This window comes from Xylocopa sonorina, chromosome 6, assembly GCF_050948175.1.
Source record: "Xylocopa sonorina isolate GNS202 chromosome 6, iyXylSono1_principal, whole genome shotgun sequence".
NCBI lineage: Eukaryota > Metazoa > Arthropoda > Insecta > Hymenoptera > Apidae > Xylocopa > Xylocopa sonorina.
The window spans coordinates 4,654,072-4,678,439 of NC_135198.1; the positions used below are offsets into that span (position 1 = coordinate 4,654,072).

Consider the following 24,368-nt stretch of genomic DNA (forward strand, 5'->3'; position numbering starts at 1 on the left):
AATCGTCGACGAATGAGAGCAAGAAGTTTACAGATAAACAGCAACGCAGAATACTTACGTTCTTGCGGTGCTCGCAAACGTGGAAATCTGTCGAGTAATACCTAATGCGTTCTCGTTGAGCTCCAACGCAGAAGTAGCAAAGAAATCTGCTTCCATTCTCACTAATTATCATCGATAATCAGCATCCTTTCACCTTCGTGCCACCGTATTCCCTGATGATGGCACGCATACTCTGAATAGCTCCAAAAACCTAATAAAAGATAGTGATATCACTGGAGGAAACAAGCGAAGCGTTATCGTCAAACATTGCTTTCAGATAATTATGTAAGCAGACTTTCTAGCCTTGTGACAAATATATTTTGGTATACTTAAACAATTTTTCTTTTTCTTTAACTTCTACACTGTAAGACGCTATTTTTTGTAGTAAAATTTATTTTCATATTTTTCCAGAACGATGCAAAAGTTATCTACATACTTTTTAAGGACACCTAATTGTTGAATAAGTTTCTGAAAGAATTTAAAAAAATATTATTATATGATACTTTATTTATCCACGATTTCTGAATAAAAACTATTTATATTTAACAAAAACACTTGTACTTGCAAAGGCAACCGCTGAGTTTCATCCGATCTTCAAGCGAATGGACGGAATAAAAACATCTGACAGGAAGAAAATGAATTCTTCCGTAATAACGTGCTCTAGGTACTCAATTTCGTAAAGAAACTCAGCGATATACAAGTGCGCGCGTTAAATTTTTAAGAAAACTGCGAAAGTATGTAGAGAACCCAACACCGTTTGAGTGAACATGGCCTCGAAGCAATTTTCATTCGGTTAAACATTGGGTAGAGTTGACGTGCGACTGAATTACCAATCGGCTTTCACGTTTTGTTTTATAATGTATCAAAGGAAATGGCAGTGCTTATTTCGCTAATCAACGAGTTGCGAAATAGTACGTACGCTGCTCGTTTCACACGAAATCGTACGAATCGATACTCTCGTTGCTCAACTGCTACGAAAGGAACGAACGATAAGTACGCGATGAAATTCCTCAGATCAATGTGTCGTATTTGACAATTCTGATGCGATTGCATTTCGAAATTCAACGTTTCACAGCAATGACGTTGGTCTTTCTATATGTTTGGACTTGCGATGAATTTTATGTAATTTAACTTCACTGCGACTACCTTGCGGTTGGTAAATTTAAACTGATAAACTATCAGCTCGCGACACGTATGTTTATTCCACATCGGATAGTCCTGTTTGAATTCAACATTTTAATCGAGTTTTTTTCATTTTTACCAAAAACTTTTATGTTCTTTTTACGTTGAAAATTCATTCATCGTTATTTACAATGATGAGTCAAATTTGAGATACGTGACGTGTATGTGAAGCATTCTGAAGAACTAGTAAATAAAAAACACAAACAATTGTCGAAGAGACAAATTCTTGAGGTACGAAAAAGTGAAATTTCCTACTTGCAAAGAATGATTGTGAATATCAACTAATTTTTAATGTAACTTTTAGAATTAGAATATTCAGTTTTCATACTCACCAATAACAAGATCCAAATTAGAAAAATACAGATGTTCTTTGCAAGAAAAAACCGCGTGGCCTCCTCCCATTTGGTCGCTGTTTCTACCGATATAGGAATTAGTAGCATAATCGTGGTCATGCTGAATGCTGTGAGGAATCCCAGCAGAGGTATCATTTCAGGAATTGCTATTGCCAATATTGCTATCAACATGCAAGGAAATTAAATAGATTAAATTAAATTGATTGACTGTCACCCTTCTACAAGCAATTAAACATACAATTGAAAGATTGAATTCGAAAGTATCAAATTTTTTAATCAATCGAAATATGATTTCTGTAACACCTGTGGTTTTATTTAAAAAGGAAGAAGAGGATTAAAAGGAAAAAAGGTTGGAACTAAAATTGAAACAAATTCTAGTTGTAACTGAATATATAAATAATTGTAAACTATGAAGTTAAGATTGATGTGACGATTTTTTGCGTTAATAATTTCACTTACTCGTTCCAACTATTCCGCATAAACGAAAAATGGCTTCGCCAAATCTATACGCTTCGAATCTCGGTTTGAGCATTGGCCACAATATTGAGATTGGCACGTAAAATGCCAATCCATAGGAGCACAGCACAGACAAGGAAATGGCAATTTTGATTACCTGAGCGAGTCTGCAACAGAAATAATTAGTGTAATTAGACGAAGGACATTCTTTGTGAGTGCCAATTGGCCCTTTAAACCGTAAACATGTGTCATTCACGTATCGTGACATTAACGTATGGAAAATTATGTTGCAAAAGTATTATCAACATGAGTAAGGAATAATGGCGGAATAATCCATCATGATAAGTCTGGTTTCAGCAAAAATAACAGAAGTGAGGTAAGAAATGGTCAAATCATACATTCACGTTCGATTTACTTTGCAAAGGAATCTTTTCAAAACTTTTGTTCACACATAAATCTGAAGTTTACATATTTTATTAATTATGCATTGTTAAATGTATTACTAGAAACTTATGTTTCATTCAATGTGTGATTCACACTAAAAAAAATTGCATTCAAAATGTACATTTAGCACGTTACAAGGAAGAATTTTGTTCGTCAATATATCAAGTAATTAATCTATCCTTTTGTTGTCAACGATGAATCATTTTCCACGAACTACTTGCGATTGCAGCAAAAAATCGTCAAGCACTATTAACTCTATTAAAATGAGGAACGTCTCAGTGGAATATACACGGTAAAAAAAGGAAATAAATCAAACTAAAAACCAAAGGACGCTGCAGGCACTAACCGTGGCTATAAATATACTTTTCCTCCATTGTATTGCGTTTTGAAGAATGTCCACGTTTTAAAGCTAACTAAGAATTGTGAAATTGACCATTTATTACAATAAGAAACAATAACGGATTTTAATCCACATATCGTATAAAATATTAGCATTAATTAAAACTTAATTTGAATAAATTGCACTGTCTTTTCCAGTGGCGAACATTAGTTACATATTTTATCATTTCATGCCCTTGCCCTAATTTATTATTGATCCATCGCGTCGAAGGTTAATACAATCTTCACAAAACAACGTTAACTACAATAAACATCAGAATTACTGATAATCGTATTAAAAATGACAATCTCATTAACGTATGAAAAAGAAATACGATACAGGTATAATATCCTTTCAAAATGCAATTGATCGATACATTTTTAACCCCGTCGCGTGACAGAAAGATCCACTCCACGAGATATCTGAAAAAAACCAATTATATCGAACGCGAAGTTCGATAAAGGCTCGAGACAAAGGCGATAAATTTATAAAAATCCTGGAAAAACCTACGCGAATCTAATAATGCCAAATAATGCCTCGAACTGTAGAATTTCAACGCGCGAGCAGCGACGACGTTTAAAAGACGTCTACGAAAGATGAAAATTCGTCGCTGATGAACGTCGACGTCCTCGAATATATTCATTTTCTGCATCGAAAGTGGAAAGCACTCGATGGAATGTAGCGCATGCACACATTTCGTGTATACAAATAACTAAGCGAAGCTAGATAAGAAAGTTTGCACGATAAGCAACACCATAAAGCACGTGCGAGCTGTGATACAGAGATTCTCGAGGGCATACGCGGCCTACATACGAAATTAACGAAACGATGATGAATAAAACCGATCGAATTTGATTTCATCTTCTAACAAATGAAAATTGTATGTCTTTGTTTAAATCTGTATTAATTTTTTAGAGGAAACATTTAATTTGATTACCCGTCATTTTAATAATTAATAAAATGCTCGTTATATTATTTGCGTTTTCTTAAGTGATAATATAGAAAATTGATTCCAAAATTGGCATGTTTACTGTGAATATGTCCTTCGACGATGTTTCCGTTCCACTGACGATGATTACACAGTTATGAATTACTACAGTCGTTATGTTATGAATTACTACTGTCCTTGTCAGAAAAACTGTACAAATTTTCTTACAAAATTTTATTGTAATTTAAGTACGTATCGTAAAAACAATCTGTCTTCTTCTATATTAAAATAAAAATAAATTTTACATCGACCAAGTATCTCAGCTAGATTCTCAATTAAATTTTTCATTTGGAATTACGGGTTTCATTTGGATTTTTATTCAGTCGAAATTATCTTTCCTGTGGCTAGTTACTCCATTGTCTCTAATAAATGATAACGGTTTAAGTGATAACGATCTGATTAATATCGTCTCTGTTGTTCCTTAAGCTTAAGCTTAGCTGGACGTGTGTACCAATGAACTACCGTTCCCGCGTAAATGAACAATAAATCGATACGCATTCTTATGGTCATTTTATTGCACACGTAGCTAATCTTCCCAGATATTGCAGAAATCCGCAAGAATAAAACGTTAATCACACAAACGAGTTTCGTTCCAGACCTTACGAAAATTTACCAAAGATGTTGACAGACCAACAAACGTGCAATGTGGAAATCGATGGGATTCAATTTTTTAAAACTATTCATCTTCTAATTAAACATGTAATTACATGTTTGTTAAAATTTATTCAGAATGTTTCTAATGGCGATTTAACTGATTCAGAAAATTTTCTTGATTGCTTCGGGAAATTGTGAAATACCATACGATTTGCTCAGAATTATTTATGGTACATACATATATTGTATAACTATGAAGGAAATATCGTGTGAATTTTTATGTTAATCGCAGTGAAAATTTCGAAACGAGAAGTTGAATGAGACAAAGAGGATTTCTTACATTTAAAAATTTGTCAGACATTTAAAAATGTCAGTCAACAGTCTGGAATGAATTCGAGGTAATTTGAAAAGTATATTTGCATCATTACAATAGTACGTTTTATGAATGCAAATAGAAATTTGTAACCTTGCCTCGAGGGATATATAGAATCCCACGTATCAGAGTAATCTAAAACCGGATTGCGGAGATGATGCTGTTCGCATATTTTATTCTCAAGCATTCAAACGATCATCGCAGTTAGATATGGATCCAATGTCACTCGTATGAATTATAAAACCGTAATGAATATATTCTCTTTGAGATATACATCTAATACAATTAAATTAAGGTAATCGTATCACTAATTTCAGTCTGACCACCAGAGAAAAAATGGAAAACTTATATGTGCCATTTTTCATTACCAATTTTTAAACATAAAACGCAAAAATTAATTGAAATTGAATTAACGCAACAATTAAATCAACGCTAATTTTATAGCATAAAAACAAAAAAAAGTTTCATAATATCACCTTCTCTTCTATAATGAAATCTCTCTTCTACAATCGCTCAAAATGGCGACTAATTCATTCACAAGATGCTACTCGAATCTCCATCCGCGAAACTCGTAACTCCAAGGACGAAATTGCCAACAACCGTCAAAGCCAGCGATCATTAAATTCCAATCAACTTCAGAATCAATCAAATCGACGCTCCCTCGCTGCTTCGATGACGCATCCCTTCGGCAGCGTGTAAAAATCTGCATAAAAAAAAAAAAATAAAAATGGAAAGACGCGAGCAACGTTCCAGGAACACTGTTACGCTCGTCCGTGGAAAACTACTCGAGTAACTCATCACGGATAAATCATCTACGATCAACCGGTCACTGATTCCCAGTAAATGAGTTTCCACACGCGTCATAAATCAATCGAAACGGAGGCGGTTGCAATCGTGGATCAATGCGCGGCTACCAAAGGGAACGTAATCCAAATTTCTATCAGCAAAGAGCGACCTGGCGAATGAAAGACCGCTTAATCCCTTAATCAGTCGATATCGATCGTCAACTACTCGTTACACGACTACCAACTCCGACTGGACGATTAAAATCGTAATTAAACGCAGAAGAACCGTGCGTTAAGGGTAACGATGATAAGATACACTTGTTCTACGCTCGATGAACTTTGGGCTATTTTATTTTTCATTGTTTTATTCTCAAATGAGAAAAGAACAGTACCAGATTATCATTTAAAATTGATTATTTGAAGATTGCGGAGGCAGAAATCGAGACTGCGTTAAAAAATGGATTTGGTTGATTTTTTAAGTATTTTGTTGGTATTAAATGTTATTCTATTAGTCAGTGAGAGATATGTCGTATAAATCAAATAATATTTGTTGAAATTTAATGTATCATTTATTTAGGGGATGAAATGGTATTTTATTGATAATATACTGTTCGACAATTAGAGACATTGTTGAAGAAAAATAATAGAGTTATAAGTCGTTTAAGTCGTGTAGCTTAAAGAGTAACTTTTCGTTCTTTTATTAAATACCATGAGTCAATTAATAAAGTAAACAGTTTTTAATAATAGCACTCGGAGTGTGATTTTTAAGGAATCCTAAATATGCCCAAGATAACAATTATAAACGTCACGTAAAACGATAAAATTAAACGTTTGCGAAGTATTTTCACTTTCATGAGCGTGAGATTTTTAATCTATTCGCACGTGTTTCACTAAAATCACGATCTCGCGCAATTTTTCAAAAATCAACGCAGTACGAAAAATAGATTTGTTATATGAAACATTAGGATTCGATGTTTTCACTATTTAAAAGAATAGTAGCACGCGTAATGAGATAATGGCGCTTGATAAACCGCGAAAAGCAAGGGGCAACTGTGAAAAATATTGTATTAACAGATTATTTCGTTCGTTTAAATATAGAGAGAGTATGTTTTCTGAACTTTAAAATGCTCGCTAACGAATCAGTCAAACATTTTCACCTGCTGCATTTTGCAACAATGACTCAAAGATTAACGCGCTCCAAATGCAGTCCATTTAACGTACACGTGTACATATCTCTTTTGAATAAACTGCGTATATTTTCGCACGCACGTATCTGTCCTCTTTTCATTACACAAAATTTGCCAAGTGTTTCAGGCGACAGATACAACTAGATAATTATTAATCATAATTAGGGCTTACGTAGTAAGGCTTAGCTTATATTAATTAGAGCGATACCGGTTATCTGATGATAAGTGATTACAAAACGAGCAATTACTCTGTGAGAGTTTTTAATACCTTCTGTAAATTTTTCCTTTACTATGGCTGACGCAATTATTCATTTTAGCATCGAAGTACCCTATATTGTCATGCATTAATTTAACGTTACCATTAAGTCAAATAATGACACACAAAATTTAAACTGATCTGCAAAAAATGTACCTTGCAATTATCCATAAGAAATTCATAAACGTTTCTTGAATTTTATAATAAATTAGGCTGGACGAAAGTTAAACTATTTAGAATTTTACTAATTTTGTTAATTTCCATTCAAATGAAGAGTGCTACAGTACTATGGAAGAAACGAAAATTGATAATTGTGTTTTCCAAGAAGAATGTAAATAACAAAGATAAATAATCTTTGTTTATAGTGCAGTAAATAAAAGCTAATATTTCTAAAAATTTCAACTATCTCAAATTTATTTTCTATTCGTTGAAAAGCCACACATTTGAAAATGCACCACGCTGCAATGGCTGGCAACAACCCCTGCGTTACTTCTGCTATCGAAACACGTAGAACGTACCACTTTCTTTGCCTCCATGAATAATGCACGACGCGTTGCATTCATAAGCGCAACTTACCTATTACTTGGTGAAAAAAATTCGGTAAATATGCAGCTTACGCGAACGAAACATTATTATTTGAGAAAGTAATACAAATATTTCGATGGATCGCTAATGGCAGCGTAAAAAATGCTATTTAACAAGGTTTTTGTGTATACGATGAATTATAAGAGCGCAATTATGAATGCAAATTAAGTGGAAACACGCGGATGCAGATGTAACAGTAATTATATAATCGTCGCTACGTTCCTTAGAAATTGTAACAGCTGTAAATTCGCGAATCGGCCCAATTTTTCGAGATTGATCATTCGAGGTACACAACTATAAGACTTTTTCATTTTATCGCGCTACGCTCGTCTAGTAATATTTTTTACGAATTTAGTAGACATATTTTGCCCCTCTTATTAAGTTTTAATGAATTTATCGTAATTTCTACTAAAAAATATCTATCATCTGGAAGAATAAATATTTATTGGTATACAAGAGAGTGTGGTATACGTTTAATTGAATCAGCTGATAAGATACTTTGCAGAACGTGTTCAATCATAAATTTTACTTGTACTTTTGTCGTTCCCCATAGTAGCAAACATATTGTTTGAATGATAATAGATAAAACATGTTTATACGTGCTTTGTGTGAGGCAAGAAGAGTCTGCAAAAATGGCTTCGGTACATTCATAGTGTTGTGACAACAAACTGCGTTATATACATTGCAACTGACTAAAGCTACGTTTCTAATATTTTCTAATAAGGTTAATTAAACATTATTACGTTAATTATCATTTTCTATTTTTTATTTAGAAACTTCAAGTCTCAATTCAACCCTGATTGAGTATAAATGCGTGTAAAAATATTAGTTCCAAAGTAATAAAAAATGATGACTATTTTATTGATTGTATTAAAAAAGAAAGAATGCAATGTGCTTTGCAATTTATGATTATTATTCTAACCTGCTGAACGTTTTATTCACTTTGCTTCATCTTCATTGACGTAAGTCGGTAAAATTTAATTTGTTAAATGAATGTTCACGTCAAAGGAAATGCCAGCTACTTAATAATTAACAGAATCGATCGAAAACACGATTCATATGGAAAAAATTTCGTTACGTGTGACTGTTTGAAATATTACTAGAGGAAACTTATTCATATGCATGGAACTCAGTTCAACACAGACATTTTACTGTTGAATTTTATAAATAAATATGTTTGCGACTGGTCAAGGTTTAGATTGCTATAAGAAACGGCGATTAAATCGTTTCTCGACTTTTTTGTACCCTCCTGATTCACTTTTTTCAATTTTTACTACGTCCAAACATCTATATCACCGTCATTGTGTTAAAAATAACGTTACAAGGGTAACAAGCAATTGTAATTGCGAAATATATGCGTTCGAAAATTATTTTAATAGCTACGAAGAAAGAATTTGTATGAATCGTAAGTTGCAATAATTTTTCGACTGTTTTGAATTGTTCATTTATAGTTTACAAGAATAAGTGACAGCGAAGTTGAAATATTCAGTGACTAATTAAATGAAAATCACGTACAGTGTATAAATTCAGAATCGTTTCAGGAATTAAAACATACTGTTTCATATGCATGCCATATCCATGAAATATTTTCCTGAAAATCATTGGCGCGTTGTTATCTGTAACTATTGTATCGTGTCACGTTACATTTAAAAAGAAAAGAATGTTTTAGTTTCAGTATCAACTTGTTTACACGAAGAGTTATGGCAATAAAAATATACTCGATGGAATTCAACCCGTACTACAACTTAAGTTCATCGATCATTAAAACACAGTGATCGATCTACACTGTTCTATTTAATTCTAAAGGATCAACATAATTTAAAGGTCAATGCTTTCAAACGAGCACTGAAAAAGATTTGTTTATTCTGTTATAGAAGAACCATCGTTGCTTTAACCGAACATTTCATTTACAATTCTCTTTTAACAAAAATCAGTATTATTAAATCAAATTGAATCGAGGAAATTATAGATGAAATATTTCCCTAATGCAACGGTGGTCTTTAATAGATTAATCTCGTGATGTTTAATTAATCATGAGAAAATAATTGATTTCTAACAATATAATAATTGATTTGCTATTTTTTAATCACGAGAGAAAATCGCACACTGCTAATCTTGGTAGATTAAAGATCCATGCTAACCCAGAAAACTCAGAGATCAAAATTTCTCCGCTTAATTAAAAAATTTCATAACTAAAGAATTATCTAACTTCGAACATGAAAATATCGACACGACTCGTTAAAAATTCTCAAAGCAAAGATAGAGAAAAAAAAACGAACCTCCATTCTAATCACCAATACAAAGCAATACCTCTGACAAATAAATAACACTACCCATACACCAACGAAACATCCACGCAACGCAACGCAAACTAAAAAAAACTAACTAAAGTAAATTAGCTAACTAAAACTAACTAAAACTAAATTAAAAGTAAATTAAAAAACATCAACTCACGTATGATCGACTGGTAGATTCTTGATGACCGTGTCGCAAGTGGCGTCCGCGTACTTGTTGTACCCAAGGAATCCGAACGTGGTGTACAAACAGGTGTTGAGCAGTATGTTGCACCTTATCAATCGAGGCAGATGCGTCGGGTTCTTCATCGTGTTCTCCAGCGGCATACAAAGGGTCACGTTGTGCAAGGAGAAGAGGAACATGGTGCAGTACATCGGCACAGGCAACACGTACGTGAACGCGTTCAGCCGTCCAGGATCGGGGATGTCCTCGACGAGATAGGACACGGTGACGCAGATCCCGGTTAGCACGAACATGGTGCCAATCATGGAGAACGGGGCCAGGTACTTCAAGTTTGGTATAAAACCCAGCATGCAGATCACCGGAAACAACGCTAATATGTAGATTCGTGCGTCCAGTTCGACGCCAGAGAAGAACTCGATCACCTAGAAATCATGACAATTAATAAGTTGGACGATCTTTTGTTGGTAGAAAATTTTTAGTTGATTCCAGAAGCTGAAATGAGGCGAACGTGAGGAATATTAAAATTGAACGTGGGACTTTGTTCTCGAGGAAAGAGATTTTTAATGTTTGCGACGTGTGGATGCACTAATGGGCGCATAATAAATGCTTTTGTAGGTATTCTTTTCGAAAGTAGTGCTTCAATTGCAATTTTGTTATTTTTTATCGTTGTCTCTGCGTAGGATTGTTTCAATTTATTATCAGTGGATGCTTAATGTATTGTACATTGTATATGATAACGTTTTCTTCTTTTTCAGTTTTTCTAGCGCTTGAATCTGCGGAGATTCAATATTTGCAGAATCTGATATGAAAGTACAGACGTTCAATTATGAATCTACATGTTTCTTTAATGAAGAGAATTTAAGCTACAAAACAATACACGTAATATTTAGAGGAATTCATAATAATTGTCTTTATATCTATTTTGATGTATTTTTCATATAATTAACCATTTATTATTAATAAATTTATATAGAGATATAGCTATGGTATTCAAAATATTAATTCCTTTCTTATTAGTTTCATTGAAATACCTAAGAATGCTTTAAGTCTAAAAAACTTTAAAAAATTTAACAAACAAACAAAGCTTCGTACGTGACTCTTTCAACACTTCTACAGTAGCAAGTGTCAACATTAATAAAACACAAAATGATGGACACGAAAATTCCAGGTAATTGGCAAACTCCTAGTCAGTTATCGTCCGCAAGTCAATAATAATCCTTGCCATTGATAAATGTCATTGATATCTTAACGTGCAACGCACCCAACAATACTTAAATCTGCGATACGCGAGAACAAAATGCATGGCTCAAAGGATTAAGTGAAACTCGTTACGTATTCTGGAGGTGATTGCACGAGTGCTGTAGAAATGACTGGTAGTCACAAGGACGTTCTTTCGATATGCATCGACGAATCGATCGAAATGAGAAACGTCCAATGACGGAAAAACAAGGCTACGTTCTTAGAACCAGGAAGTTTCGTGTTAAATCTTTTTTAACTTCGGCAGGCCTTGCGCCATTAAATGTTCTCTTAGAACCGAGAACCACAAGAAGTCTGATAACATTTTCAACAGAAATTCCCAAATCTAGAGGTACCTCATCGCCATAAATGCAATTCAAACGAAGAAATCTAATTTAAAGTTGAATTATTTAGTACTTTATATAATACCAGCTAAAAAAAGTCGATTGTATAATTTTTTCAATGACTGTCCATTCAAAACATCATAAGAACATAATGCAAAATGAATTTCCTTGTTTTCTTCTGAGAACAAACAAAGGAACTACTATCCTTTCCGTATATTTTAAATACCTTCCCCTCGCATTCCGAACGGAATCGCAAAAACGTTGCTCTCACGAGGAATTTCGTAGATAAAATACCAAAAGATAAGAGAAAAACTCTACGAAAAATGCGATACCTCGTTACGAAACCCTTCGACTCCGTTCCCCACAAATTCTGCCCGCATTTTATCGATACCATTCGAACGATATCATCTGAAATACGCGTATCCGACGTTTACCACGCATCGACTGCGTGGTATTCGATAATTTCACCGATCAGAACAAACCCAAGGCAGACGGCGTCGCTTCGCACGAGCGTTCGCCAACGGCAGCCATCTTTGTTCGCGGGCGGTTTGGTCCTTACTTGCTGCAACGAGGTGGACACGTAAAGGATGTATATCACCGTCGCTTGAAATTGCACGAAGCAGACGATCGCGTTCGTGACGACGCCAAACGTTTTTGCGTACTTTCGAATCCTCTCTGGACCGTTGCGGAACGAGGTCTCCGAGGTTTGGGCTAAATTCAGCATCGGTATGCGATTGCGTCTGCACAGCAGCTGGCTGCTTTGCACCTGCGTTCAGAGAACTTGTTTTCAAACGCGTCCCTCTGCGCTTCCCGGCGGTCTACGCCGGCGATTGACGCTTCGTAAATATTGCCACGGTGTTTTTCCAGGATACGCGACGATAGTTTACCGCCGCGGCGATACTGCGCGTTCATCTTCCGATGCTCGCGAGTAAAATACGATTTCGAGAGTACAATCGATTTTCGTAAGGAGTTTCAAGTATTCCAATCGAATGAATACTTTTTACCGTGTATAGAGAATAATTTTTAATTTAGTCTATGGTAATGAGATGGCAAAGTATAATAGCTTAGATATTATTTACATTGATGAACATTAATCGATGCTCGCGAGTAAAATACGATTTCGAGAGTACAATCGATTTTCGTAAGGACTTCCAAGTATTCCAATCGAATGAATACTTTTTGCCGTGTATAGAGAATAATTTTTAATTTAGTCTATAGTAATGAGATAGCAAAATATAATAGCGTAGATATTATTTGCATTGATAAACATTAATAAGCAGTGCTTGTATATGTATTATAATTTAGGGTCTTAAAAGAAGTTAATATCTAAAGATTGTCTCGATATAACAAATTTCACAGTTGTCAAAAAAATAATTGAAATATTGAAACAAGTTGTCAGATTGATTAGAGATACCCTATTGTAAGGAAAATGCTACTAAAAAGAGGTAAAAATTGCAAAATCTAAATCTTATCACAATGAAGCTCTTTTATAAGTATCATATATAGTACAGAGTGTTCAAAAACAAGAAAGGTAGTTATTCAATGTTAAAAAATGTGGTAAATACAGAACGAAATTTTTCCATTTAAAGCCTCGTCTTCGAGGAAACCGAGTTTCAAAGTTTATTGACTGGCCGTGCACTTCGTTAACTCCTGTCCTTGGATATACCGTATGTAGATACATGTGTACGTAGTTCGGACGTACTAGAAGTTTTACAACGTTTGTGCAGGCAGAATAAAGAATTCGGGGACGGAATGTACAAAAAAGTTAGGAACATATCTGTTCACCGTAACATGGTAAATAGCGATACGATATGCGCGCGGCGTATAGAAACAGCGACCAGCCCTCTGTTCGGACATACAAATGTAAGTTGAGTAAAAAAGCAGAAAAATATTTACTCGAGCGCAGATAATTTACTTCTCCGCCTTCAATTAATTTCTCGCGATTATGTAAAACCGATTTCGTAACCGTTTAATTGTTACAAGAGACTCTCGACTTTCATCGCCTCGACTGTTCCCGTTACGTACGAGTCACTTACCAACGCGACTACCGTGTGAGTGCACAATAGGCCAATAAAGATGCCGCATATCACCGACATTACGTAGCCGGTTCTTCTGAAGCCGTTTGGCAAGAACAGTATCCCGGTACCAATCGAGCCCTTCACTAGATGCATCATCACAGCGAAGTCCCTGAAAGAGATACTCGATTAGAATGGAACTCCCCTTCTTCCTCTTCTCCTTTGTGTTTCTACTTTGCTCTATGCTTTGAAAGAAAAATTAAATTTATTCTTGGAAGGATAAACATTTACTGCAAAAGAAAATAGCAGCCTTTTCTTCTCGAGTCAGAATTTAATGACTGTCGAGGATGGTGAACGTACAATTTTATTTTATTTCAGTTCGAATGACACGTTAATGAAATTTTTTCCGTGAACTTTTCGACGATATGATACTACGTGAGTGGTTGTTACGTAACAGATGATTATTATTCAAAATTAATTAGCAATTAACAAGATGGAAGCTTCTAGCAAACATCGGTAGTATTAATTCTTGAAATTTCATGGTCATATTAATAAAATAATTGTTTCAGGTGCGTCGATATTCAGTTTGTGTGAACGATCGAATCAAGGTGTTTTGTTAACATTGCCTTTTACTTAAATTAGCAAAATTATTAGTTAAATAATTAACTTGTGACAAGAATTCAAATTGAAGAGTTTCATACAATCGAGTGCAAATTTTTTGCTGAAATTGTCAAAGCAGTAATAAAAGTTGAATAAGGTGTTAAAGAATTATTGAGACCCAGGAAGCAAAGTAAACGATAATCGAATAAAAACAAATAAATTTTAATTGATATAGTATACGTAATTAGATATTGCAAAAATTATTTCGCGATAAGTTACATTATCTGCAGTCATTTATCAGAGATAATGGACGATATATTTTCAAGATATTTTCAATTTGAATCCACGATGAAATAAGAGAATTAATTAAAACCAGTGACTCCTGTCAGATAATTCTAAAGCAGATGTTAATCCTTCATTTCCTCATACATTATGAAAGAAGTATTAATAATGAATTGACACAGAATCGTAGAAATACGTAAGTTAAGGAACAAGATGTTAAGAGCAGCTAATAAAAATGGTTTATCAATGGAACTTAATTAAACTGTTAATTTTATTTATTTTATATCTTATTGTTTACTTATTCTCGTTGACTCAAATTTTCTAGCCGCAGGTGCGAGATAACATTCGTTGATATTCCATTTATAATAAATTCACAAATCTAAAAATTCACTTGATGAGTGAAAAAGTGATACGAACGTCTTCCTCGATCTCTCATTAAATGCCACAGTGTCGAAACAATATTCCATCAATGAAATTGAATTTTTAAACTAATATCAGCATCCAAATAATATTGATCTCAACAATTCCTCGATTGCATTTCACATTCAACGTGTGAACCACCATAATTTATTAAATTACACATTCCTGACATTAGTTCACATAAATTGAACTAATGGTATTGTATTTCTACTAACCCCTTCAGATTATTCTAATCCACCCTCTTTTACAACTTTAATACCAACTTGAAATAATAACAATATGGTATTTCAAATCGCCGATCAACAGCAAAAAAAGTTTAAATCAAATTCTTTAAAACACAATTACCCAAACTATAGTGTTCCACAAACGATCTTCAAGTGTTCCACAAAAAAAAATTCTGAAAGCTATGCAAGAAACAACGAAACATTGCCTGCTTTACTATTAAAATAAAAATAGAAATATATTTTGATTTCGTTTATCCAATAAATCTATCCTCTCGCTTGTTCTAACTAAAAACTCAAATTTACTCTAGCGTTGCCAAGAATTCTTCAAAATTTAGAAGCCACTGCGTCTAGAAAGACGATCATCATTAACCAGTTAACCAAAGCGCGTAATTAAAATCGAGCAATGACGAGGATACGCGTCAAGCGCAGGGAAATACTCGTATTATACATTTCACGAGAATAGTAAAACGAGGAAGGCCTTTACATTTTTGTTCGACAAGAATTATACTCGCCAATCGCAACAAAATAAAGTTTTGGTTCGACGTGTATACGCGTCGAACGCAGTTAACTGGTTAAGTGATTGCAGGCATTAAGAATTAATTATTGACGAACGAATCGCGTCAGAAGAAAGGGTAACGAGATAATGAATTCTCACGAAGTAGTCGGTCCTGGTGGACGATGCGCGACAGGATCGTACTCCTCTTCCTCGTCCCGGTTCATATTTTTCGCGCGTCTTAGCTCCGCTGACCTATCATCGACAAGGAACGAAGAACAGCGGTTAAAGAACGTTTGAAAGCTGGCTTGGGCTTAGCCTCACTTGTCCGCTGTATCACGAGTTCCTCAGAACTCTGCAAGGTCCTTCCCCGCCCCTCCAGCGCCGATGAAATATCCGGAAGTTTCGCTCCCGGACTTCCAACGATGACACGCGAACGCAGTTGAATTTCAATCGGCGACCTCGCGCTCGTCCGGGCAATAACTGGACGCCGTTGTTTGACCTGTGGCGATCTTAACTATTGGGTTCTTCGCGCACAGAACGTCCGTTCGCCAGTGCGTCCTCGCGAGCACGCGTCTATCTCTGATTAACAGAATTTTTTTGGGGGTAAAATGCGGAAAGAGCTGGTGAAGAACGGTGGTTTGCAATTGGTGATTTCAATAGTGGAAATATAGTTATCGATATTGATATTTGGATTGTGATACGATATTTGACTTTATTTTAGACAGTATTGTAGATACCTGGTGGGTTTTAATATGGAGAAATATATTCCACGATAGACGTCATTTTATGGCGAAGCCGTCAAAGAACTGATCAACGTGAATGTAATTTAATAGAAGAAGATCTGACCACCGTGACGTCAAGCACACACCACAGAACTGTGCACATTGATATGCTTAAAAATATATCGAAAGGGTAACATTGTTCGTCTATTATTACTGTTTAAATATCGGGAGAGGCATTTCATAATTTCTTGTTATTAAATTGGAACAATAAAGTTTAATGATGATGTCGTTATATGTTTCAAATGAATATTTTAGTTTACGTAAACTACTAAATGTTATTTGCAAATTGTTCAAGGATTTGATGAAAGTACCCTTTCCTCTGTAACGCCATTAATTCCTACTGCATTATATGGAAAGCGTCTTACAAGAGTACAGCGTTATGGAAGAGTTGACTGTACGTGTTTAAGCGAAAACACTTTGCAAATAAATATTTCATATGTTAAAAAACAACCTGTATTTACAAACGTATACTTCATTAAATATGTATCAAATGTTGTTAATGTTACTTTACGTAAGATCTGAGGTTTGTGATCTTTCACCGGATCCCGTATCAACGTAATATCAACATCTTACGATAAGCATACAGAGTTGTCTCCTTTCTTTAGCTAAGATTTGTCACGAATTGCCGGTAATTTGTAGTAACCTCGAGGAACTAAACTTAGTATACTCTAGGTTTTAACGGATTATTTATCACGGAAGTGTAATTAAAGCGTCCTTCACTAACCGGATATCTGAATACAGAAAAAGTATTCTCGTAAGGAAATTTTGTCCGCTTCTCCGTTGGACTTCGGTTTCTGTGTCAACTAAATTAATTAGCGTTCGATGCATCTTTATTTTTGTTCATGCGTTTTGGTAAATAATAGTCGAACGTCGTATTCTTATTTCCATATAATTACAATTCTTTTTATTTTTATAATTCCAATTTTATTTTCTTGCATTATTATTTCTTAATAAGAAGAGAATTTTAGTTGTAAATTTTGTTTGAAAGTAAATACTTACCTAATTATTACATAAAAGAATAGATAATCTTAATAGACATGCTATTACGATTATACGCTGCACGACGAAGTAAGATAAATAAATAATTACGACTTGAAGGTTGGTAAAAATCGTTACGAATTTCAAGCAAAATCGAGAAGCTAGTATTTTTCAGGGCCTTTTATTAAAAATTTAATTATATTAAAAAGCAATATATTATGAACTCTTTCTCTATCTCTCTCTTTCTCACGCATATTCAATATTCTTTCAATGCAAATGTAATAAGTAATTTTACTTGATCATTGATGTGACGGTAATATATTGATACTGCGATCTACAATTTACAATTATTATGAGACAAACTGTAACGAGTGTGTAACAGAAGAGAGACAAGGGAGAGACAAGAAGAAGAAACATTTCTTCCTAAACTTGCTAAATTGCGGACGAAATTTGTGATCTCGTTAGTGAAGCTATTCAACAGGTAGATATAATAGAAACAAGTAAAAATTTTCTTATAATAGGAACTTGGATACCAAAAATTGAAAGTGAAGACATGTTCCTGTCCATCTAGTGTTAGATACCTGAGGACTACACTGCAAAATTGAAGCGTGGCGCCCTCTAACTGAAGGAAACTCAAACTACAATAAGTCACGACTATAAACGCATAAACTATGAACATACCTTTTAAAATTGATCTCTTTAAATGCATATGTCTATGCAACTTACATATATACATGTGTATCTTAGTTATTTAATAACAAAGCCTTGTTTGAACTAAAAAAGTTATCAAGATACAAGATAGACTAAATTATGTCAAGACAAATTTTTAAAGTACAAACTGGTGACTACAAAATATTTTACCAGCCTCAAAAAAGTCGTACTTTAACAAATTTTAACACTGTGCCATCAATAAACTGTTACGCAAAATATTAAAAAGCACCACGCGATAGTAGAGAAAATCCAGAACAAAGGCAGTCTAAAGAAGAGACTCTGTTAAGTAAACATTCTTCGCTGAAGAAAAGAGTAAGATAATCCTGAACAGATAAGTAAAAATTACCCTCGATACGTAATATCGTATTTATTAATCGGATCACATTATCGCAGATATCGTTACACAGATTCATATCTGTACATTTAAACTAACTTTCTTTAAATAATTCACGACGCCGTAATACATATATATGTATGTATATATATGTACATATACAAATGTCGAGTGTACCGTTAATAAAACGTTCGTTTAGTCAGCGAGCCGGAGTTTGGTAACACGGCTCCACCCCGGCTACGAGTCTAAGTGGATCAAGTATAATACAACGACGACGCAAGTACTATCATCGAGAAAAGAAAGAAAAGAAAAGGAAGCTGCTACAAAAGTTCAGGCGCGGTTCGCCTCAAAACGCTCATCGTCTCTCACAGTCGTTAATTAAAGGTATAAAAATAATAGCCTCCAGTCGGCACACGTTAGTCCGCCGGCTGTACGCACACGAACGAGGATAATTATAATTTCTGAGCGTGTGTCGTTTACTTTTCTTTTTTTTTCTTCTTCTTCTTCTTCTTCGTCTCGTTCATCTCTGTTCGCGTCTACGCGCGTTTTTCGTTTCGCGATACAAAGGCGGCGGCTAAAAAAAAAAAGACGGAAACCAATTCTCGCTTCGATTTTGGTTTCACTCTCACACTCTTGTTCTCTCTTTCTTTCTTTCTTTTTTTTTTTTTCTAGTCGCGTACAAATAATTAGGCACTAAAACGATAATATAATTAGAATATAAGTAATATAAGTCCGTCAGTCCTATGCGAGTTCGTCTATAAGTTAATCACATGTTATCTCATTTTCTTCTCCCTTGTTTTTTTCATTTTTTTCTTTTTGCGTTTTCACTCCTCGTGCAGATATATAACATCCGTTCGTAACAATTATAATAGGATCACGGTGGTGTCACTGTGATCGGACGCAGGAAAGTTCGCTCGACGCATTCGCGGTCGCCATCGCTTTCTCTTCCTTATTTTTATATCGTGTATACATATACATATATATATAACGGAATTGGTTGAAGCAAGGAACTGTGTGGTACGTTGTGTCTCTCAGCGAGTCGTTACACTCAAATCACACGATCCGACTAACTCTAGGTCCGTTGATCTACCAACCTAGCTCGCCACTGCGAATACACATTTGTTTATCGTCAAAATTACGCTCGCTTTCTCGTTTTAATGTCCACCTCTCCTACCGTCTCTTCTTTAACGCGTAACTAATATGCTCTTTTTTTATCGAGTTACTGTGTATACGTCGACCATCGAACACCACGGTAGACGAAGTTAGTCTAAACGAAAAATGGACACGGCTTTCGTTTTATTTCTTTTCAAACACGTTTTCTTCAAAGTTGTTGATGTATTATGTAGAATATCTTTTTATTGTAAATTTTCTGCCTTTATCGTTTGATGCATAAATTGGAAAAATATTGAACAATCTGTGGGATAAATCGCTAAGGCAAAGAGGAGTTTAGGTTGGATTAAGTTCTAATAAGGAAGCCACTTTTCTGTCAGCCATATTGCGTGGTATTCGACGGTCACAACGTCGATACATGGAACTCTTGAAGGATTCGAGTATCTTTGCAAGAACTTTATAGCGATTACTCTTTCGAGAAGTTAACGTTAAATTTAGTCACGGTAAACGTATTCAATAAAATTTGGTCCTGATAAATGGAAATCTGCATTTCCCATACGTTTTCACACTTTTAATGTTAGTGGAATCGGTAGAACTTATTACGACGATCGTGTAGGTAATTCACGGAGTATTTAAACAAAAATATCTTCGTCTTTCTCTGAGTGTTTGGAAGGATACTTGAAACAATAAGCATCTCTGATCGCTTCGACAATTACTCGTTCTTCCGACAGTACCGATCAAACGAAAGTTCGGCGATTGCTTAAGTTCTAAATTATTAATTACGAATGTCTACGTGTATCGTGCGGTTGACCCAGCATATTGTCAATGATACATTTTCATGCGACCTCGCCTGATATGTGTGTGCTTCTACAAAAAAAAAGCTTCTAGACGATCTATTCGTAAGTTCTAACAGGTCTCGCTCCGTGCTTTCTCGCCACCGTTTCTCGCGTCTTTCCTCCGCCTCTTTTCCCCTTTTTGCCATTCTTAAACAAAGTCTCGACGTTTCCCTGAATGATATCCCCTTGCGAATGCTTCTTTTTACGTTTAAGATTACGTTTCACAGGCACACAATAAATAAATTCCATTAATCACAACGCAAGTTTAAACGAAAGGTACAAATGTTGTATTGTTATGGAATATGAGATTGTCGAATTTGCAGCATGGAATGTGCTAGTGCTAGCGATATCGTTCGCTCTTCTTTCTTTTATTTTTTATTTTTTTTTTTTGGCTGTTCATTAATCTTTTCATGCGTAGTCGTTCGTGATGGTTTTCAAACGAGGATGAAGAAACTTCAACCATACCAGGTACTATAATAAATAACATCCTTGCCAATATATTAACACAAGCTCCTATTAAATAACTAATACTGCATTGCATTCGTAATTTTTGTAGATCTTAAATGAAAGAAATTACGCGAAATATTTATAAAATGCAATAATTTATTTATCTCTTCGTTCGATAAAGCAAGAAAAAGATTTGATCGCGTCTGTCATCTTGGTTCCATATTTCGCGTGTTAAAAATATTCTAATACGATAGAAAAAATAGATAATTCGTTCTCTTCCTTTAAAGAAGATTATGTAAACGCTCGATTGCTTTCCTAGGAACATTGCTAACATACCCAAATATTTTGCAACAATTTCTACAAACGCTTCCATAACTTTTTATGTGATTCATATTTAAAGATTCGCACGTGAAGATTAATAAAATCAGTTAAGTGTGAACAGAATTAAGACATCCTCGTCGTACAAACGATAATTCCTTGCAAAGAGCGATTCGTTAAATGAGAAAACGGATAAAGGAGGTGCAGTCTTAATAGGTTGAGATACAAATCCAAAATGCACTGAAGCATACATTTCGAAAACTCCTCGTCGACGATCGATCAGAAAATGGCGGACAAAAGTGTTCTTCACCGACACGGGTATCAAGTAATCAAAAGTTTGTCGGACAAACTTATTCTTGAAGTTTCTCGCACGCACGATTCGCTTAGTGCACGACACGCGATTCGAAGATGTGCATCGATCGGGTTACAAAAGTTGTCGGATGGTACTTTTCAAAGAATGCTCGACGTTTAGGAATTTTGTACTAACAAGAGATATCAGACTTGAGCAAATGCTTATTGGACAACGAGTCAACAAATGCAGAGAAAATCAGTTTTTCTTATACAATTAATGGGAAACACGTAACTGCAAGAAGTCATTTTCTACGTTCATATTTCTTATTTTCCGTACTGAAGAAGAACGCCTTTAAATGATTTTTTTTTATTTTCTTCGTATAGTGTTATATTTTTTTGGATCTTCAAATGTTTATAATTAAAGTTGTGATACATGTTCTTTTTTTTTTAATCGAGCGATGGAAGAGTAATTAATTTATATCGAAAGTGATTTAAAAAATGTTTCAGTAATATCTTAGAAAATGATATCGAAAAGGGGAAAAATGCACGAAATGCTTGAGAAATTTGTAAATATGTTCATCCAGTGTTGTGAATAGGATTTACATGAAAAATGTAAATATACAAATGCTACGAAAAGTATCGTGGATGTTGATGAAAATCCATGAAAAATGCTCAATTCCAAAGGAGAATCTTCGATAATAATTAATAATTATCAACTATTTTTCGAAATATCAAGCTATAATTTCCTGGAATCTAGAAAAAGCTATCAATTTTGGTTTCTATTAATAGTTTCATTTACCAAAAATGCTCGTCCCTAAAAAATAAAATAAAAATAAAGATGATGATTTTGAAATTTCACGATCATTATTGCATGTTCCGATAATACGCCATTCTCAATCACTCGTCCTGAAAACAATTAAAAGTTCGATTTTTTTTCAAAATTAAAAATAAAATAGGTTCTTGTGGATATTATTATGTATATCGATACAATATCTTCCATCTGATACTGCAAATGAACACACATCGGTGTATCATGTATGATTCTCAATTTCTGTGTGTAAACATATAATGCACCTTAATACTACAACTCTATAGATAACTCAAATTTTGTGTCTTTTGAGACATCTTTTTCTTCTCTTTAATATTTTAGTTCACTTAAATAACGAAGATCATAGCTGCACACATAAGGAAGAAGAAAGTTCATTTTTATATAAAACAGTATGTACTCTTTTTTATCCTTCAGTATTGATTTTTTTTGGAAAATTATTCGTTTTAAAATACGTAGTTGTAGCATTAAGATTCCAATATAATTTTGTTAGTAAAATTAATAAATTAACGGTTAATTTCTTGATGGTTATTAAAATTACAACGTATCCTACGATTTCATAGAGTCTGAAATGCAGCAAGTGTCATATATAAATTGCACACAAAAAGTTAGCGCGATAAAACTGCAGCTAAAATACGTAACGATAACGAAACAATGATTAGCATCAAGTATTAAACGATCCAGTTATATTCTATAAAAATATTTCGCTTTTATGACCTTTTCGATCGTTAATCTCACTGTGTATTAGAAAATCCTCGTGTTCCACGTTCGCAACTCACGATGCACGACATCATTTCCTTAAAATAGCACTATTCCCGTTCCTTTCTCTGTTAAATATTTTTCCTTTCTTCACACCTTCATTGCAGAGAACAAATAAAAAATCTATCATACATCAGAGCTATGAATAGAAATTACATAAAACCCTATATATGCAACTTCAAGAGGGAGTCCTAAAGAATTAGTTAATTCATTAGAATCGATGTAACACATAAAGAAAGTAAAAATATTCATAACATAGTAATCGGTGTTACAGATACGTAAAAGGATCTTCGACAGTTGAAGACGGACACCTAATCTAAATCTGCTCAAACGCATAATACTGAGATCAGTATAAAATCATTTCGATTCTTGTATCAGCTGGTTTATATGTTTACAATCATTTGCCTTGTCAACCAAAAAAGTTCTTAAATACTCAGTAAATATATAAACCATTAAATTGTTTAGATTTGGTCGTACAAAAATTATCTTCCTCGTTCTTCTTCGTAATAAAAAAAAAAAAAAAGAAAATGGTATTCCCGTCTTCAAGTGTAGAATCTGTGATTTTAAGTACCAATCAAAAGTGTCATCGCATCAAGATTCTCTAAGAGTATAGGGTGTCTTTTTCAATTGGAAATGGTGTAATACCACATATAGAATGGAAGATACAAAAATATGTTCTTATAAAAATTGTCTGCGTAGAAGAACATACGAAATAAATAATTTCTCTGCACATTAAGTATTTTAAGGAAGATCAAGTTAATTTTTGTATTCATAGTTCGATAATATCCGTTGAGATAAATTCCAGGTGCTACATTAATTCCAAGCTTTTCCGTTTTATAAAGGAATATTAAATCATGAGATCACAGAGGATCAAGTCAAAGCGCAACCCATACCTTCTACCATATTCCCTTTAGATCATTACCAAATAACCCACAACACATCTCGTGACTTTATAATCCTTTATAAAACGAATTAACTCACGATTTAATCAGTACCTCGCAGAATTCGTTTCTTAATATCACGATTGAGTAACTCAAAGATTACTTCTGACCACATAACATACAGATGAGCAAACTAACGTCTAAAAAAGATAAGTCAAAGATTCCGTAACTAAAAATTAACTTGAAAACTCCTTCAGAACCAATAAACAAACTAAATTAAAGATCCCATCGAGAAAAGTCTTTCAGGTGCAGAAAAATAATTTCCACCACAGACACGTCCCCCAGGATACCACATACAATTTTCACAAGATCGTCTCCA

At 34.3% G+C, this 24,368-nt stretch overlaps 1 protein-coding gene across 2 annotated transcripts; it reads right to left on the minus strand.

Moving 5' to 3' along the window:
- Positions 1-16,309, minus strand: LOC143424554 (proton-coupled amino acid transporter-like protein pathetic). 2 transcript variants are annotated; one of them, XM_076896691.1, is made up of 7 exons: positions 15,876-16,309; positions 13,716-13,866; positions 12,239-12,445; positions 10,076-10,521; positions 2,034-2,197; positions 1,554-1,735; positions 1-250 (listed from the first exon to the last, which is right to left on the minus strand). In XM_076896691.1, exons 1-7 carry the CDS (start codon positions 15,938-15,940, stop codon positions 179-181), a joined length of 1,287 nt encoding a protein of 428 aa, XP_076752806.1. In that variant the 5' UTR covers positions 15,941-16,309; the 3' UTR covers positions 1-178. The 2 variants fall into 2 exon arrangements, with proteins under 2 accessions (XP_076752806.1, XP_076752807.1); XM_076896692.1 differs by lacking the exon at positions 12,239-12,445 and having other exon boundaries at positions 4-250.
- Between the last annotated feature and the right edge of the window lie 8,059 nt (positions 16,310-24,368).

Bases quoted from the DNA above. Each gene is read 5' to 3' on its own strand.
- LOC143424554 (XM_076896691.1), bottom strand. From the start codon at position 15,940: ATGAACCGGGACGAGGAAGAGGAGTACGATCCTGTCGCGCATCGTCCA. The intron at 2,198-10,075 runs GTGAGTTGATGT...TTTCTGTTGCAG, and splicing joins AATCTACCAGTCGATCATAC to ACTCGCTCAGGTAATCAAAA. The intron at 251-1,553 runs GTGAGTATGAAA...ATCTTTTATTAG, and splicing joins TAATTTGGATCTTGTTATTG to GTTTTTGGAGCTATTCAGAG.